The sequence below is a fragment of the Lithobates pipiens genome, unplaced genomic scaffold, assembly GCF_037356315.1.
Source record: "Lithobates pipiens isolate NorthernLeopardFrog02 unplaced genomic scaffold, aLitPip1_a1.2 Scaffold_30, whole genome shotgun sequence".
Taxonomy (NCBI): Eukaryota; Metazoa; Chordata; class Amphibia; order Anura; family Ranidae; genus Lithobates; species Lithobates pipiens.
In genome coordinates, this window is record NW_027507791.1 from 131802037 (window position 1) to 131821194 (window position 19158).

Here is a 19158-nt window from a genome sequence, read left to right on the forward strand (position 1 = left end):
TTTATACACTGTACATCTATAGAATAATAAACACTAAATAAGGCTAATCAAAAACACAGAGTTTCAGCAAATAATGATATATTAATAATCAATGTACTGTATATAATAATAATAATGACATCCCTATAGTCATATGAAGGCAGCTCATTGACTTCTGAAGACTCTTTACCTTACCTTATACTCTATGATAAAAGGACCAAACTTCTGTTCATACCTGCCTTTTGCTAGACACTACTACACCCAATGCCTCAAATTATTGCATTCAAAGACTACTTTGGGCTGTGTATTGATATTAGTCTATAAGCATACCTGTTGTACAGATACATTAACAGTAACAATGGAAAGAACCATAACCTAAGTCTCTCTATGTCAAATTTCAATAGAGTTCTGATGAATGTGTGCCATTTAATGTGCAATATTCCCTGCAGCTACCACATTAAGAGGCAGGAGACAAACACATTAGCAAATTTTAACAAAATGCTTCTAAACATCACTTACCATCTGCTGTCCATCCTCCATTGAAAATTTCTCAGATCTCAAACTGTAACACAAATATTTAAATTAAATTTTTTATTCCTTAACATTTTTTAATGCACCTTTAATTGTTACTCAGACATGTACACATACAATACATTCTAACCAAAATGCTCCTTCCTGCTACTTGTGCTCAAAACTGAAATATTTACACTTAAAACAGAACTGCCATGGTTCTTATAAATCTCCTACTATACACAGATCAAGCTGTTTGCACAGCATTAAAGTGACAGTAAACTCTGGTATAATGAGAATATATACCCAAATGGAATTTACACAAAAAAAGTGCTTTCTATTGTTTTTAGCCTCCTCAAAATCTCCTTTGCTTTTTTTTTTCCTGCTGTGATCTGACTTCCTGTTAGAGGATGGCTACGTTTGTTCTCCATAGTCAAACTGTGTGTAGGAACCAGGGGCGTATCGGGGGGGGGGGGGCAATTGCCCCTCAGAGAATTGCGTATGACAATACGGCTAGCGGGTGACAGCACGGCCGGTTCCGCGGCTGGTTCCGTGGCCAACAGAGCGACTGGTTCTGCGGGTGATAGTGCGTTGAGTGCGGGCGGCTCGGTTGGTGAGTGGACGGGTGAGAGGGGGAGCAGCTTGGCGGCTCAGTGTCTTAGGGCTGCTGGTCAATCAGGAAGCCAGCGGGCAGGGGTGCAGGGAGAGGACATCTCTCACTGCCCTGCATCCCTGCAGTTCTGCCCTCGCTGTACGGGAAACTGTGTGCAGCAGAGAGATTACATCATCTCTCTACTGACTAACTTCACTCTGGGACACAGCAAAAGACCACCTTAGTAGAAAAGTGACACAGGTGACAATCCGCAATGTGTGGCAGGTGACGTGGCAAGTGACAATCCACAATGTGTAGCAGGTGATGTGGCAAGTGACAATTCGTAATATGTGGCAGGCGAAGTGGCAAGTGACAATCCACAATGTCTGGCAGGTGATGTGGCAAGTGACAATCCGCAATGTGTGGCAAGTGACAATCTGTAATGTGTGGCAGGTGACGTGGCAAGTGACAATCCGCAACGTGTGGCAGGTGACGTGGCAAGTGACAATCCGCAACGTGTGGCAGGTGACGTGGCAAGTGACAATTCGCAACGTGTGGCAGGTGACGTGGCAAGTGACAATCCGCAACGTGTGGCAAGTGACAATCCGCAATGTGTGGCAGGTGACGTGGCAAGTGACAATCCGTAATATGTGGCAGGCAAAGTGGCAAGTGACAATGTAATGTGTGGCAGGCGATGTGGCAAGTGACAATGTAATGTGTGGCAGGCAAAGTGGCAAGTGACAATCCACGTGTGGCAAGTGACAATCTGTAATGTGTGGCAGGCTACGTGGCAATCCGCAATGTGTGGCAGGTGACGTGGCAGGTGACAATCCACAATGTGTGGCAGGTGACGTGGCAAGTGACAATCCACAATGTGTGGCAGGTGACAATCTGTAATGTGTGGCAGGCTACGTGGCAATCCGCAACGTGTGGCAGGTGACGTGGCAAGTGACAATCCGCAATGTGTGGCAGGTGACGTGGCAAGTGACAATCTGTAATATGTGGAGGGCGAAGTGGCAAGGGACAATCCACAATGTGTACCAGGTGACGTGGCAAGTGACAATCCACAATGTGTGGCAGGTGACGTGGCAAGTGACAATCCACAATGTGTGGCAGGCGACGTGGCAAGTGACAATCCACAATGTGTGGCAGGTGATGTGGCAAGTGACAATCTAATGTGTGGCAGGCGAAGTGGCAAGTGACAATCCGCAATGTGTGGCAAGTAACAATCTGTAATGTGTGGCAGGTGACGTGGCAAGTGACAATCCGCAACGTGTGGCAAGTGACAATCCGCAACGTGTGGCAAGTGACAATCCACAATGTGTGGCAGGTGACGTGGCATGTGACAATCTGTAATGTGCGGCAGGCTATATGGCAATTCGCAATGTGTGGCAGGTGACGTGGCAAGTGACAATCTGCAATATGTGGCAGGTGACGTGGCAAGTGACAATCCATAATGTGTGGAAGGTGACGTGGCAAGTGACAATCCAATGTGTGGCAGGTGACATGGCAAGTGACAATCCACAATGTGTGGCAGATGATGTGGCAAGTGACAATCCACAATGTGTGGCAGGTGATGTGGCAAGTGACAATCTGTAATGTGTGGCAGGCGAAGTGGCAAGTGACAATCCGCAATGTGTGGCAAATGGCAATCTGTAATGTGTGGCAAGTGTCAATCCGCAATGTTTGGCGGGTGACATGGCAAGTGACAATCCATAATATGAGGCAGGTGACGCGGCAAGTGACAATCCACAATGTGTGGCAGACGACGTGGCAAGTGACAATCTGTAATGTGTGGCAGGCTACATGGCAAGTGGCAATCCGCAATGTTTGGCAGGTGACATGGCAAGTGACAATCCATAATATGAGGCAGGTGACGCGGCAAGTGACAATCCACAATGTGTGGCAGACGACGTGGCAAGTGACAATCTGTAATGTGTGGCAGGCTACGTGGCATCTGCAATGTGTGGCAGGTGACGTGGCAAGTGACAATCCGCAATGTGTGGCAGGTGACGTGGCAAATGACAATCTGTAATATGTGGCAGGCGACGTGGCAAGTGACAGTCCACAATGTGTGGCAGGTGATGTGGCAAGTGACAAACTAATGTGTGGCAGGCTACGTGGCAAGTGGCAATCCACAATGTGTGGCAGGTGACGTGGGAAGTGACAATCCACGATGTGTGGCAGATGACGTGGCAAGTGACATTCCGCATTTGGTGACAAGTGACATGGCAAATGACAATCCGCATTTGGTGGCAGGCGACATGGCAAGTAACACCCTCAGGGCTCCCGCTGATTCTGCATTATGGTGAGTTGAACCATTTAATTTTATATTACAATGTAATAATAGAAATTATGCGCTTTAATCATCCTGACACCATAACAACCATGGTGCCGTAATGATTGAAGCGCCAATACCAGCCATTTCCCATATAAATTGCCCCCAAAAAAAACATTTTATAGCAGTGCCCCTCCTGAGACTAGACTCTGGATCCGCCCCTGGTAGGAACGTAGCCATCCTCTCCTATTCATTCCCGAAATAGACTAAGGAAAATGGGATTAGTAGTGAACATAGAGCAGTACATATGACTGCAACTAGCAACTAATGTACATTTCTTATTTAAAACAAATGTAATGAGATGGGAAAAGGAGAAGTTTGGGAGCCCACAGAGGGCATTACAAAGAAGTAGAAAAACACAGTTAGGCTGGCCATAGATGGAGCGATTTTTATTTCCTACAACCAAGAAAATTCCTTGATTTCCCCATCAACAATAATCGTATGACAAATTGAAAATGCTGGTTGTACCCATCAGCCTGCCCATACATGGTTTGAATCTTAGCCGATCCCTGCTGAACCAGCTGAGATTCTAACTATGGCCGGTTTAAGAAACAATTTCATGAAAAAAAGTTACAGGGTATTTAATTAGTGTATTTATATGGCTTGTCTTCAGATATTGTTTAGTGTCACTTTAAATGTGTTGCCCAATATCTGTCTCCTATACTTTTCTTACAAAATAATAAAAAAAGAAAAAATAAAAATTCAGAAATTCCCCCTTTTTTATTACAAATATATTTCAAAATTTTAGCCAAACTACTGTAAATACACATTTGACAAAGATATTTAGTTTAGTTTATCCATTTTCATACATATAAAACCTGTTACATTGCATCACCAGTAGAGTGATAGCATTTTCTTTTTTTTTTTGATCAATCAAACCTTTTTTTCGATAATTAGAAAGACGGTCACTTTAAAGTATAAATAAAAGCTCCTGTATGACAGTCTAATCAAGTCACAAGCCCAGTTACTATACGATACCTCAAAGAAATAATATTTTACCTATGTGAAATCCTCCTTCATTTTTGTCTCACATGCTCCCCTCCCAGAGCACCATGCCGTAACCAAGTCATTGCGGCTTCGGCAACTCACACAGCCAGTGTCCACAAACCCGGAAGGAAGACCAGGGGAAGATGGAAGCCTTCTCAGCGGTGGCAGAACGCCGCTGGAGGGCTTCGCTTTAAGGAAAGAATTTCATAATGAGCTAATAGGCAATGCATACTTGCACATTATGCCATTATTCTGCATGGGGAAATGTTTTTTTTCTTCTTTTTTATTGCAGCAGTTTAAGGTTTGAAAATGCACTACAGACACAGATTTATTTTGTGATATACAACATATATTTCACAAGGGCTAAATTTGTGTCTGTAGTGAATGATCAAACCTTAAATACCAGAAATAATAATAATGTTATTCTATTTTTTTATGCCAGGAGTATATGAGTTTGGAAATTCTAGAGCATTCTAGTAAATATCTCCTAACGGCACATGTTTAGGAGATATTTAATGTACCTACAAGTAAGCCTTATTTATAGACTTACCCGTAAGGATAAAGTACAAAAAAAAGTTACTACCACTTTAAGCTTCAAGTGTAAAAACAGGATTTTTATAATAGCTTACTTGTAAAAACCTTTTCTTTGAAGTACATCACAGGACACAAAGCCATAGTAGTGACTATGTGGGTTATAGGCCACCTTCAGGTGATGGACACTGGCATGCCCTAAGACAAAAAGTGCACTCCCCATATAACCCCTCCCTCTATTGGGAGTACCTCGGTTTTGTAGCAAAGCAATACATGTGTATATCAAAGAAGGGAAGGACCTGTGTCCCGTCATGTACTTAAAAGAAAAGGATTTTACAGGTAAGCTGTTATAAAAATCCTGTTTTCTTATCGTACATCAAGGGACCAGAGCCAAAGAAGTTACTATGTGGGATGTCCCATAGCAATGGCAGCTGAAGGAAAGGAGTGTCAGAAACCATGAATCAGACCGAGACAGAAGTACAATTAAGGTGTCCTTTTATGAAGCAGTGAAATCTATTCACTGCTTCATTCTCCGGCATTCACATAGGAGATCTTTCTCCTCTGTGTGCCACTTTATGAAGCGGAGTAGATCGCTTCACCCTTGGAGGAGTGAAGCGATCTACAAACGCTTCTAACACTGGAGAACGGCCCCTAATACTGTAATCTCGTGAGACTTTACGAGATTACAGTACTAGAAATTCACAGATACACACAGATGTCAATTTATTAAGCAGTGATAAATTATCACAGCTCAATACACTGACACGCGGTGTGATTAATGTTAGTGAAATAAAGCGTCCCCCTACATAATATATACATGTATACACACACAGACATTATATATACATGTATATACACACACATTATATATATACATATACACATTATATATATACATATACACATTATATATATATATATATATATATATATATATATATATATATATATATATATGTATACACATACATATGACAGGGGGACATGGTTACAGTGTTGGGGGGTCTGAACGAGGCATAAGGAAGTTAATTATCTTCCTCTTTCCTCCTCAGATCCCCCCACATTCTCTCTTCACTCCCCGGTTCTCCACCTCTGAGTTGGTGAATCGGGGAATGTGAATTCTGACACAGATCACCAGTGAAGCGCTGAGATCACAGCTTCATAAAGTGACCGTTACTTCTCCCCCGATTATCTCTGGTTTATATACTGTTTATGGGCTGTGATCAGCGGCGATCCTCTGGATCTCCACTGATCACTCCTTCATAAACGGACACCTATATCACACTTGTTTATTAAATAAAAATAAAAAGGTATATAGAAAAGCATAGTCAAAGCATAGCCAGAGTCCAGTAACCAGATCGAGTAGTCAGCCAGGCCAGAAGTCAGAGATCCAAGTAGAGCAACAGCAAGCAGGATAAGGATCCAGAAGGGATGTCAGCAAGCCAGTATTTAAACAGAACCGCAGGAGATGGTTTCTTGTAATGTGACCAAGGCGAAGTGAGCTGGACAGCTTTAAGAGGTGGGTCAGACGAGCATGATCAGGAACAGGAACAGCTGGTAACTGTGGAGAGAGATGAGAGCTGGAAATTAGCCGACAGCTGAGCAGCCAGCCCAGAGAAGTAAGGGCTAAGCCAGCCCTGACAGTACCCCCTCCTCAATGACCCCTCTCCCTTGGAGGGCCACTGGGCTTGAGGGGAAACCGTCTATGGAACTCGCGGAGGAGGACAGGGGCATGTACGTCCACGGATGAAAACCAGGAGCGTTCCTCCGGACCGTACCCCTTCCAATGCACCAGGTACTGTATGCGCCCACGGAACCTACGGGAGTCAACAATGGATTGTACCTCATACTCCTCATGGTTCTCAACCTGAATAGGGTGAGGGCGTGACACAGAGGTGGTAAATCGGTTACAGACCAGCGGTTTCAATAAGGAGACATGAAACACATTTGAGATGCGCATACTAGGAGGAAGGTCCAACACGTAAGCCACTGGGTTAATCCTGTGAAGTATACGGAAAGTCCCAATAAACTGAGGTGCAAACTTCAGTGAGAGAACACGAAGCCGGAGGTTGCGAGATGACAGCCAGACCCTGTCCCCAACTTGGTAGGAAGGCACAGGCGGGCGTCTGCGGTCAGCATGGAGTCTGTACCTATAATTAGCATGACGCAAAGCCTCCTGGACTTGTACCCAAGAGGAACGAAGACCACGGAGATGCTCCTCTATCGCAGGAATACTCTGCGGAACAAACGAGTCAGGCAACATGGAAGGTTGGGAACCATAATTCGCCCTAAATGGAGACAATCGGGAGGCAGAATTCAGGGCACTGCTGTGAGCAAACTCTGCCCATGGTAATAGGTCTAACCAGTTATGATGGTCAGAAATATAGCAACGTAGGAATTTCTCCAAGGACTGATTGGCGCGCTCTGCGGCCCCATTAGACTGCAGGTGATACGCAGAAGAAAACGCAAGCTGGATTCCCAACTGTGCACAAAAGGCTCGCCAGAACCGGGAGACAAACTGACTACCCCTGTCCAAGACAATCACCTTGGGTAGCCCATGTAAGCGAAAGATCTCCCGAGCATAAATGGAAGCCAGTTTCTTAGAGGTACGAAAGTTCTTTAGTGGAATACAATGACACATCTTTGAGAACCGGTCAACCACCATAAGGATAACAGTATTGCCTTGGGAGTTGGGCTCCACAATGAAATCCATCGACAGGTGAGTCCAGGGCCTCTCTCCATTGGGTATGGGTTTTAGGAGGCCCACTGGAAGGTGTCGTGGAGTCTTACTCTTAGCACACACAGGACAGGCAGCTACAAAAGCAGTAACATCAGCCCGTAGACTAGGCCATCAGAATTGTTGGGAAATGGCCCAAATGAGTTGATTCTTCCCAGTATAGCCAGCTTGGGAGAATGGTAAGTCTGGAGCACAGTAGTACAGAGACTCTCTGGGACAAAGCAGCGGTCACAAGGTTTCTCAGGAGGAGCCTGGACCTGAGCAGCAAGAATTTTGTCACCCAAAGGAGAAGTAAGACTGGTGCGAACCGTAGCCAAGATACGATCAGGAGGAATCATAGGAACCGGAAACCGACTCAGACTTGGAAGTGGAGGAAAATTGTCGTGACAAGGCATCAGCCCTTACATTCTTAGTACCGGGTAAGAATGAGACAATGCAATTAAATATCGACAAGAAAAGAGCCCATCATGCCCTTCTGGGAGAGAGTTGCTTAGCCTCAGACAAGAATGTAAGATTCTTATGGTCAGTAACAAGAACAGGCACAGTGGTACCTTCAAGGAGATGTCTCCATTCTTTCAGGGCTAAAATGATCACCAACAGCTCTCTGTCACCAATCTCATAATTGCACTCAGCAGGTGACAATTTCTTGGAAAAGTACCCACACGGATGCAGAGCACTCTAAGAGTTAGGATGTTGAGACAGAAGGGCGCCAACTCCAGTCTCAGAAGCATCAACTTCTAGGATAAAAGGCAACGTAGGATCAGGATGTGCCAACACAGGAGCAGAAACAAAGGCAGCCTTGAGAGTCTCAAAGGCTTTAAAGGACTCCGGAGACCAACTCTGTGGGTTACCGTCCTTTCTGGATATATCAGTCAGGGGCTTGACTAGAGACGAGAAGTTACGAATAAACTTCCGATAGTAGTTGGCAAAACCCAGAAAACGCTGCAGAGGACATAAACCTACAGGTCGAGGCCACTGTAGGACTGCCAAAAGTTTCTCTGGGTCCATCGAAAAACCAGCAGTGGAAATGACAGCCCAGGAATGTAACCTGTTCACGATGGAACTCGCACTTCTCCAGTTTACAATAGAGATTGTTCTCTCTTAGTTTCTGAAGCACATGACAGATATCTGTGTGGTGGCTCTCCAGGGACTTGGAAAATATGAGGATATCATTGAGATAAACCACCACACAACTGCAACAAATCTCGGAGGACATCGTTAATAAATTCCTGGAAAACTGCCAGGGCGTTACAAAGGCCAAAAGGCATTATCAGGTATTCATAATGGCCTGTTATGGTGTGCAGTTTTCCACTCGTCGCCCTCCTTAATGCGCACAAGATAGTATGCCCCTCTCAAGTCAAGCTTTCTGAAAACCGTTGCTCCCTTGAGGCGGTCAAATAACTCTGTAATCAATGGAATCGGGTAGGCATTCTTAATCGTGACACGATTGAGACTCCTATAATCGATACAAGGTCTCAGTTCACCACTCTTCTTCAGAAAGAAGAAAGCAGCACCAGCGGGAGACGAGGATTTGCAGATGAAACCTCGAGAAAGTGCGTCAGCAACATACTCCTCCATGGCCTTATCCCCCAAGACCGTCAAAGGGTAAACCCAGCCACGAGGAGGTATGGCACCAGGTTGAAGGTCAATTGCGCAATCATAAGACCGGTGTGGAGGCAAACTACCGATTTGACCATTATCAAAGACATCGCTAAAACCACGGTACTCCTCCGGCAGGAGGGCAGTGAAGAGGTGCACATGACCTTGAATACCTTCAGGAAGCATGTCTCACTGCATTGGGTGACCAGGAGAGAACCTCAGCACGGAGCCAATCAAAAGAGGGGTTGTGCCTCTGTAACCAAGGATAACCAATAACCAGCAGAAACCTGGGTGAGGAAATAACTTTGAATTGGATTATCTCATGGTGAAGAGCCCCTACGGCCATGGACAACGTAACCGTCTCATGAGTCACATGGGCAGGCTTTAAAGGTCTCTCGTCAAGAGCCTCAATGGCAAGTGGAGTGTCACGCAGCTGCAGTGGAATCGAGTGCTGCGAACCAAGAGTCGATTAGAGCCTGTATCTCGATGGACGACTCAGCCCAAGAAACGGTGACCGAAACCAGGGGCTTATCCTTTTGGATAACTGGGGACGAAACCACGCCACCTAAGGTCTGTCCATGACAGGACCTCAAGGTTCGGGTCATCTCTGGACAGGTAGGACAAGACTTCAAAAAGTGACCTGCCTGGCCACAATAAAGGCACAATCTCTCCCTCCTCCTAAAGGCTCTCTCATCCGCGGAGAGACGCGTGAAGCCCAGGTGCATGGGTTCATCTTCACTGACCGACTCGATACCAGGAGGCATGGGAAGTGAGGGAGGCATGGGTGGGACTACAAAGCTCGGAGACAAACATACAGGAGGCTTCCACAAGCGCTCCTTAAGAGAAAGACTTTCTCTGAGTCTGGAGTCAATGAGGATGGCAAACAAGATCAAGCTCTCCAGCTCAGTGGGTATATCTAGGGCTGCTATCTCATCCTTGATGGAATCCGAGAGACCATGAGAAAAAGCAGCCACGAGGGCCTCATTGTTCCAAGCAACCTCTGCTGCCAGAGTACGGAATTCAATGGCGTAGTCGGCAACAGTTCTCGTACTCTGTTTGAAGGACATGAGGCACTTGGCAGCAGAAGCGGAGCGTGCAGGAACATCAAATACCCTTTTAAAAGGAGGCCACAAACTCAGGGTAACTCAAGACAACAGGTTTTTGACCCCATAGAGGGTAAGCCCAGACCAAGGCTCTTTCAGAAAGCAAAGATATCATGAAACCCACTTTGCTTCCATCCGTGGGAAACGCTTGGGACAGCATCTCGAAGTACATCTCAACCTGATTGAGAAACCCTCTGCATTGAACTGGATCACCCCCAAATCGCAGGGGAAGCGGAGCAGAACCAGGCATACCTCTTATAGAGGTAATACTCAAGACGGGTGCCTGCACAGAGACTGGCGCAGCAGCAGTGACGGGCTGCGACTCAGGTTGTACCAGAGCAACCACCATGGGGGATTCCAGGTGAGCCGTGTGACTCAGGAGCGTTTGTAACGCCATGGCAAACTGATCCATGTGGTGATCTTGCTCATCCAATCTGGAAAAAATATTACCAACAAGTGGATTGGCTGTATCGTCTGATTTCATGGCCTTCGCCTACTGTCAGAAACCACAAAATCAGACTGAGACAGAGGTACAATTATCACACTTGTTTATTAAATAAAAAGGTAAATAGAAAAAGCGTAGTCAAAGCATAGCCAGAGTCCAGTAACCAGATCAGGTAATCAGCCAGGCCAGAAGTTAGGGATCCAAGTAGAGCAACGGCAAGCAGGATAAGGAGCCAGAAGGGATGTCAGCAAGCCAGTCTTTAAACAGAACCGCAGGAGATGGTTTCTTGTGATGTGACCAAGACGAAGGCAGAGGTGAAGTGAGCTGGACAGCTTTAAGTAGGCAGGTCAGACGAGCATGATCAGGAACAGCTGGTAACTGTGGAGAGAGATGAGCGCTGGCAATTAGCTGACAGCTGAGCAGCCAGCCCAGAGAAGGAAGGGCTAAGCCAGCCCTGACAGGGAGACAACAAAAAGTAGGACATTAAGAGACAAGAGGAGTCATACTGCAGCCTGCAGTACACTGCGCCCAAAAGGCAATATCCTCATGACCTTTTACATCAATTTGGTAGAATCTGGTAACTGTATGGACTGAAGACCAAGTTGCGGCCTTGCAGATCTGAGCCATGGAGGCCTGGTGATGCACCGCTCCAGAGAAGCACTAACAGCCCTGGTGGAGTGCGCTTTAACATGAAAAGGAGGAATTTTCCTTTTAAAAACATAAGCCTGAACAATCACTTGACAAATCCATTTCTAAATAGTAGGGATGCACCGAAATTTTGGCCGCCGAAACATATCGGCCGAAAAATGCCCTTTTCGGCAATTAGCCTAAAGGAAAAAATGGCCGATAATTTAGCTGAAAATGGGACGGGGCGGAGCCCGCCTTCGACCCTGGTGCCGCCCATCATGGGGGGGGGTGTATAGCACAGGAGAGACACCTCCGCCATCCCAGCTTTAATTTCAATAGCTGTGTGTTCCCTGTTGCACGCCGTCACATACAGCCCCTCCCCCTTGTCCGGGGAACTTTGATAGACAGATCACCCGTCCAAAGTGCCCGGACAAGGGGGAGGGGCTGTATGTGACAGCACGCAACAGGGAATACACAGCTATTGAAATTAAAGCTGTGATGTTCCCGGCGCTCTATTCAACCAGGCGGCAGAGGCGGCTCTCCTCTCTCTTCGCTGCACAGGAGGCATCGCTGGCTGCACCGGGGACAACGCTGGCTGCACCGGGGACAACGCTGGCTGCACCGGGGACAACGCTGGCTGCACCGGGGACAACGCTGGCTGCACCGGGGACAACGCTGGCTGCACCGGGGACAACGCTGGCTGCACCGGGGACAACGCTGGCTGCACCGGGGACAACACTGGCTGCACTGGGGACAACACTGGCTGCACTGGGGACAACACTGGCTGCACTTATCTCTTATGTCTGCAGTCAATGACCACCTCCTGTACCATGTCGCCAGTCTCTGACCACCTCCTGTACCATGTCGCCAGTCTCTGACCACCTCCTGTACCATGTCGCCAGTCTCTGACCACCTCCTGTACCATGTCCCGTCTCTGACCACTTCCTGTGGTGGTCAGAGACTGGGGACCACCTCCTGTACCATGTCCCCAGTCTCTGACCACCTCCTGTACCATGTCCCCAGTCTCTGACCATCTCCTGTACCATGTCCCCAGTCTCTGACCATCTCCTGTATAAAAATATTTTTTAAAAACAGTCATTTTCGGTATCGGTCAGTTTCGGTATCGGTTCCCGTTTTTGGTCTAGTGTATTTTTCATTTTCGGTATCGGTTTCGGCACCAAAAAACCCATTCGGTGCACCCCTAGTAAATAGTAGACTTTGATGCTGCCTGTCCTCTTTTAGGACCGTCTGGCAATATAAAAAAAAAAAAAACATCCGTTTTGCGAATCTGAGTGGTCACCTTTAAATAGGCCTTGACCACTCTCACTACATCAAGAGAACGTAGTGACCTCTCTTCCACGACCAATGTACTGGGAAAAAAAGCATGAACAACAATATCCTGGTTTAAATTAAAACCTGTCACTACCTTTGGTAGGAATCTAGAATGAGGTTGAAATACCACGTTATCCTTATGAATAATCAAATATGGCTCTTAACAAGAAAGAGCCACCAACTCCAATACTCTTCTAGCAGAGAATATGGCAATCAAAAAAAAGTAGTCCGCAGGCAAAACCACCCCTAAATGAAATTGATTCCAAGTGAATAGGGCTCCACTGTAACCGCAAGCCAGACACAAGGTGGGCGGTTGTGGAGTGGTAACTCTCATTCAAAAGCTCATTCAGTTTTCATAAAAAAAAATAAAAAAAAAACACAACAGGCATTCAGAAGGCATTAGTATCGGCCACTCCTGTGCTGCTCTGTGAAAACTAGCCATAAGTCTTCCTGGTGATTTTACACAAGGAAGAAAGTTCTTCAAAAGGGATGACGTAAAAAAAATAAAAAAAATAAAACAAACAGGATGGAAAACGTGAACATAGGGATACAGGTTTTCAGAATAAATAAATAAAAAAGGCACTGAACTCTGGAATCTATACCCAAAAAGACAGGCAGAAGACAAAGGGCATCAGTATTGTTGGCGTCTTCCCTGCAGCTGATCTTTCCGAACTACTGGCTTACCATGCTTTGTTCTGCACAGTCTTTGATGGAGGTAGCCATCTTGGTGATCCTCCAATAAAGAGATGTGCCCATTTATACAGAGGGCAGAGTAACATCCAGTGTTAGTGTGCAATCTTCTCATCATTTTATCATTTTTTTTTTTATTTAAAACTCAAAAAGAAAAAGCAAGTAGACTGTTCACTTTTGCGGGCATGTAGCTTGCTGGATAAGGTGAAGTTGTACTGACTTCCAATCGTCCAATCATGTGCAAGGAAGTTTTTTTTTCCCATTTCCGTAGCATTTGATTAGGTGTTTTTTGCAAAGTGAATTTCCCATACATTACAAGGCTAAAGAAAAATGAAAGTGTTTAATATATATAAATTTTTTTTCCCCACGTAGATGGGATTTCACACACTGATGTCTGTCTACTCCTCTCATGCTCCCAGTTAGTAAGGACAAATAAATAGGTCACCGCAGGTGCTCCCCCCTTCCAAAAATAATATCATCTGAAGTAATGCGACCACTACAGCCAAGTAGAGTCAGAAACAGCTTTTTAGTCTCTCTCCCCTCTCTCTTATACATACATCTCTATATCTAAAGAATATAGATATAGATATATATATATATATATATATATATATAGAGAGAGAGAGAGAGACAGAGAGAGAGAGAGACAGAGAGAGACAGAGAGAGACAGAGAGAGACAGAGAGAGACAGAGAGAGACAGAGAGAGACAGAGAGAGACAGACAGACAGACAGACAGACAGACAGACAGACAGACAGACAGACAGACAGACAGACAGACAGACAGACAGACAGACAGACAGAGACATCTATATAGGCAGATATACACACATTACATACATATATATAGTGGATAGCATATGTGAGGATTGTGCAGAGAGGAATAGAAAGGGAAAAAAAGCTGATAGTGCTTATATCGTTAAAAACAAGTGTAATGCATACACAAAACAAAACACAGGGTACTCACATTTCACTGGTGCTTCCAGCGCACCAGACTAAGCAAAGCTTAAAAACTCTGTGGTGGGAGATATCTCTCTCAACCAATACAAGCCCCTCAGAGGCACAGACACCATCGGCGATACCCAGCTCCATGCTAAGTTCCTGGTATTGTCACCATCCGTGCCCCTCCCCTATGCGTGTCGACGCAGGGTCATGGGTCTTCCACAGGGGATTTTCTGTTTGGTTTGATTTTTTATCCTTTATTTTTTTTACCATATCATTGCATTTATAATTGTGGTAGTTTTGATATTTAAGTGCTGCACAATTTACTTTATTAATATTTTTGTCACACAACTATGACATTGTGATTAGTGTCAACTGCTTTTATACAGTGATTTCACATTTTTATTAGTACCGCGCAGGTTTGATTTATAAATATCAAATCATACCCAGCAATAGGAGTTGTCCTTTTTGGTGAGATACTGCAGATTTTCTAATTACAACCCTGGGATCACCCTAGGCCTAGCTGGTTATAATGCCTGACCTTCTAATTAAAAATAGGTTTCTGAATGGATATTGTAAAACAAACCACAAACTCTTCAAAGATATGCATGTACAAATCCTTGCAATGTTACCTAAAGGAAAAAAAGCAAAGTGGCCGCAGATCAGATGGAATTAAAGTGGTTGTAAAGCTTGCTTTTTTTTTTTTTTACAACATGTTATACTTACATGCTGGACTGTTTGCATCTAAATCAGACACACAGCTCAGCTCAGACGCGCCCCACGCACTCTGCTCACAGGTTTTGACCAATAGCAGCAGAAGCCAATGGCTCCTGCTGCTCTCAGCCAAGCCTGTGCATGAGATTTCAAGGTGGGAGAAGAGATGCTGCAGACAAGTACAGCACTGGACCAAGATCATTGTGCCTCAGCCATTTAAACCACCAGATCCCATAAACCTGAAAGAAAGACCGGGTGAAAACAGAGGATCTAAGTGTTGACAGCCCACCGCTAAAGGGGCTTTGTTTTTAAGCAAGTTTCATATTATGTGCTAGTATGAGGTGCACACTAGCACATTATAACATTGCCTTGCAGGGGGAAAGTTCTCCTTTTGCTCGGTTTAGTACCGCTTTAAATAAATTCTATTTAGGAAAAAAAAAATGTAAATATCTGTCTAAGGTTGATAATGCTTCCTATACCCAAAGAGTTGGAAAAAACAAAAACAAATGAATGTGACTGATAGTTGCTTCAACCATGCATTGATCCATGCTATAACTACATAAGAGCATAAAGAGTTTACATCATTTAAAATGTTTATGAATGCCTAACCTGTGCCAATAATTACTGCATTCCATACAGCCTCCCAATGCTAATCTACATCAAACATATTATGCAAAAACAGTTTTTAAGTTGTTCTAAAGGGGTCCTGTAACAGCTATATATGAGTGGTGAGAGATGGGGCAGAGCCTTTGTGTGCTAGGTTAAAGAGGAAGTAAACCCCGATGGGTTTACTTCCTCTTTCATTCCCTGCAAAGGCAAAGCATAATGCAAAGCATAATGGACGACTATGCATCGCATACCCCATGCGCACGGGAGCCGACACGCGCGGCAGCTCCGTTGTTGGAAATGCCGCGCTCAGTGCGCCTGCGCGCGGCTGTCTACGGCGCAGGTGCCTGTCTTCGGGCAAATATCTCCTAAACCGTATAGGTTTAGGAGATATTTCTTGGACCTACAGGTAAGCCTTAATCTAGGCTTACCTGTAGGTCAAAGTGGTTTGTAAGGGTTTACAACCACTTTAATCAGCCTTGTATATACGATCAGAGGAGGTTCTTGTGCTAGGCTATGGGTGTGTCAAACTAAGAAGACACAGGCTTATTAGAGAACTGCTTTTTCACAGGAACCTGCTGTTCCCCCCTTTGAGAGCAGAACTGCACATACCTGCCAAAGCTAACAATGTCTCTATCTGTGGATAATGGCAAAACCATCCAATGGGAGCAGAAGTTAGAAGATTGGAAGGATCACCAGAAAATTGTGCATCATTTGACAAAGATTTTTCTATGAATAAAGTAATTTACATTTTTTCTATTAACATACACTTTAGGAAGCAATTTAGAGTAATGCCTTGTTCAGGGAGTTGAGTGTTTGCTCCGCAGAGTGGCTTCATTTCATTGTAGTTATCTTATTGGATAGAGTGGTTTTGAAGGATTCGGAGTACAGTTTTTTCTGCGATCTGGTCCAGTGCATTGTTGTTGCAGGTTTCTGTTTTTTGGGGGTGATGTTGGAGGAGATTTTGAACTTGATGGCGTGGTGGTCCGTCCATGGCAATGTCTTGTTGTCGTGTATGTTGATATCAATGTTTTGTTTAAAAATGAGGTCCAGGATGTGTCCTGACCCATGTGTGGGATTCTTTATCAGTTGCTGGAGACCCAATTCTTCCAGTTGATTGATGCAGGCGGTCGCAATGGGGTCTTGGGGCTCGTTTGCCCAGAGGTTGAAATCTCAGAGTGCCAGAAAATTTTATTTTAGGGTGTGTACTGCGATGAATTCCATGAGGGGTGAAAGAAGATTGGACTTTGGTCCCGGGGGTCTGTAGCATAGTAGAATATGAGTGGTGTCATGGGGTGTTGATTGAAGATGTAGCGTCAGGGTCTCCATAAAAGGCACTGGGTTCTGTGAAGATGGTTTGGTGAGCCCAAGGCGAGATTTAAAGATCACTGCTAGGCCCCCCCCCATTTTTTTCCCTTTCCGGTGCTCGGTTAGGATCCTGTCATTTTTCGGCACCAATTCGATGAGGATGGTGTTGCAGTCAGGGGTTAGCCAGCTTTTGGTGATAAAGAGGCAGTCTACATTGTTCTCGGTGATGAAGTCGTGTACTTCCAGTCTGTGTTTGACTGCAGACCTGGCGTTAATAAAGGCGCAAGCTAATTGTTGTGGTTGAGTAGATATCTTCCTGTGGTTGATGGTTGCTTGTCGTCCGGTCTTTAGTAGTTGTTCTTTTTGAAGGATTTTTTGTATGGAAGATGGCAATGTTGTGTTGATATTCCTTAGTCTGTGGAGAACTTCTGCTGAGTATTTGAAGTGGCACATGATCCGTGAATGAGGATGATAGTACTAGGGGCCCAAGATGATGATCCTGATCAGGGTTTTAAACCTGAGGACGGGCTAGTTATCAGACTTGCCACCGTCCTATGGCTATTAGTAAGCGCGCAAGTTGATCAAGGGACGCCTGTGCGGAAGGAGTTGTTGTATTGGGTCATGAGTTGCTGGCTGTTCCAGCTACCTTTGCTTGAGGTGAAGATCCCCACTCAGAAAAGAAATCTTGTGGTGATGCGGAATAATAGTCCTAAAGATGGTGTGAAATGGATATGGAGGCCGGAGGTAGGGGTATGCTAAAATGTACGGCCCTTCCGTTGATCCAGAGGAAGGTGAAAAACCACCTGGCAGTGGCAGCCAAACGCACCAGTGGGGAAAAAATTCCTTCCTGACCCCCGGAGGCGGTCGGACGCAGTCCCTGGATCAATCGCTAGGGGGGTGCGAGCTTACCTGGTTGCGCTGGCCCCAGTTAGCTGTGAGGTGGTCCGGTTGTGGTGGTCCTGGCTTGCTGTAACACCTGGCGCTTCTGGTGAGTGGTCCGGCTGCTACATGCAGCGGAGTCTTTAATATGGAGGGGCCCTTTGGCCTGCTGGGCGGATGGAGGTGGGATAGCCGGGAGGAGAGTGTTGTGGGCTGGGGCTCAGCCGCAGCCACCAGTCTGCCTTGTCTAAATAATTAGCACATTGGTTGCGGTGTTGCCCACCTTAAGACCGATGGGTAGGGGCACCGGGTTCCTTAGGATCTGCTGGAAGCGGGGGGGTTAAGTAAATTTAAACCACCGAGGTTGGGTGGACCAAGATGGCCACCGGGCTAGGCCGGAGCCCCGGGCTTTCCTAATCCCACATCCCGGGGCCCGGTACCAATGAGGGTCGGGATGCGGGGGTGGTCGAGCAGCGTGCGAGCCCGGGTCTGCCGCGGCTCAAGGATGAAGTGCGAGGCGGCTACCAGGTGGAGTGGGGCGTGGATACTGGGCCGGACTAGGCCGGAGCCGCGGTGTTGCCTGAACACCAACCTGGAGCGGGTGACGACAGTATGTGGCCGCGGCGGAGGATCAAGGAATGCGAGGTGGATTGGGTGGCTAGGGGGGATTGTTTCCTAGCCCCCCATGCCACTGTCCTTGCCGAGTGCCGGTAAGGCCGCTGGCAGCTGCTGGAAGTCCCGGGGAGACCTGTGGAGATCTGTGGCTGGAGCTAGGGATGGAGCCTCTGTCGGCACGTCTGAACAAGGCATTACCGCAATCGGCAGACTCGGTAGCCCCAAAACGCAGGACTCTCATCAGGAAAAAAAACCTTTGGATGGTTTAATGGCTCCCTCTCTCTACTAAAGCAAGAATGCAGAAGAGCAGAAAGAACCTGGAGAAGAAATCCCACCGTGGAAAACCACTCAAACTACAAAGGACTCACAAAGAATTATCACAAAGCAATCTTCAAAGGTAAAAAGGATCATTTCTCATATACGATCTCAATGGCCTTAAACCGCCCTCGGGAACTGTTTAAAATAGTCAATCAATCAATGAACCCGGTAGGCCTAGAGCCCCCAGCGAATGAATCCCAAGATTACTGTGACAAACTGTCTGATTTTTTCATCGATGAAGTCAAAACCATCAGGAAAAAACAATTTGTCAGAAGAAAACAGCCAACCTCAGCCATCAAAAACAAAAAG

The 19158-nt window shown here is 45.9% G+C and overlaps 1 protein-coding gene across 11 annotated transcripts in view; it reads right to left on the reverse strand.

The window, feature by feature from the left end:
* The window catches only part of CCDC9B (coiled-coil domain containing 9B), a 354785-nt gene that overhangs the window by 309864 nt on the left and 25763 nt on the right, over window positions 1-19158 (reverse strand). For all 11 annotated transcript variants that reach the window (XR_013264897.1, XR_013264895.1, XR_013264896.1 and 8 more), the window contains exon 2: window positions 499-541. Coding sequence is in view for 8 of the 11 variants with exons in the window: in XM_077464872.1 (XP_077320998.1) it covers window positions 499-541 (43 nt within the window). In the remaining 3 variants the exon portion in view is untranslated. The remainder of the gene's footprint in view (window positions 1-498; window positions 542-19158) is intronic.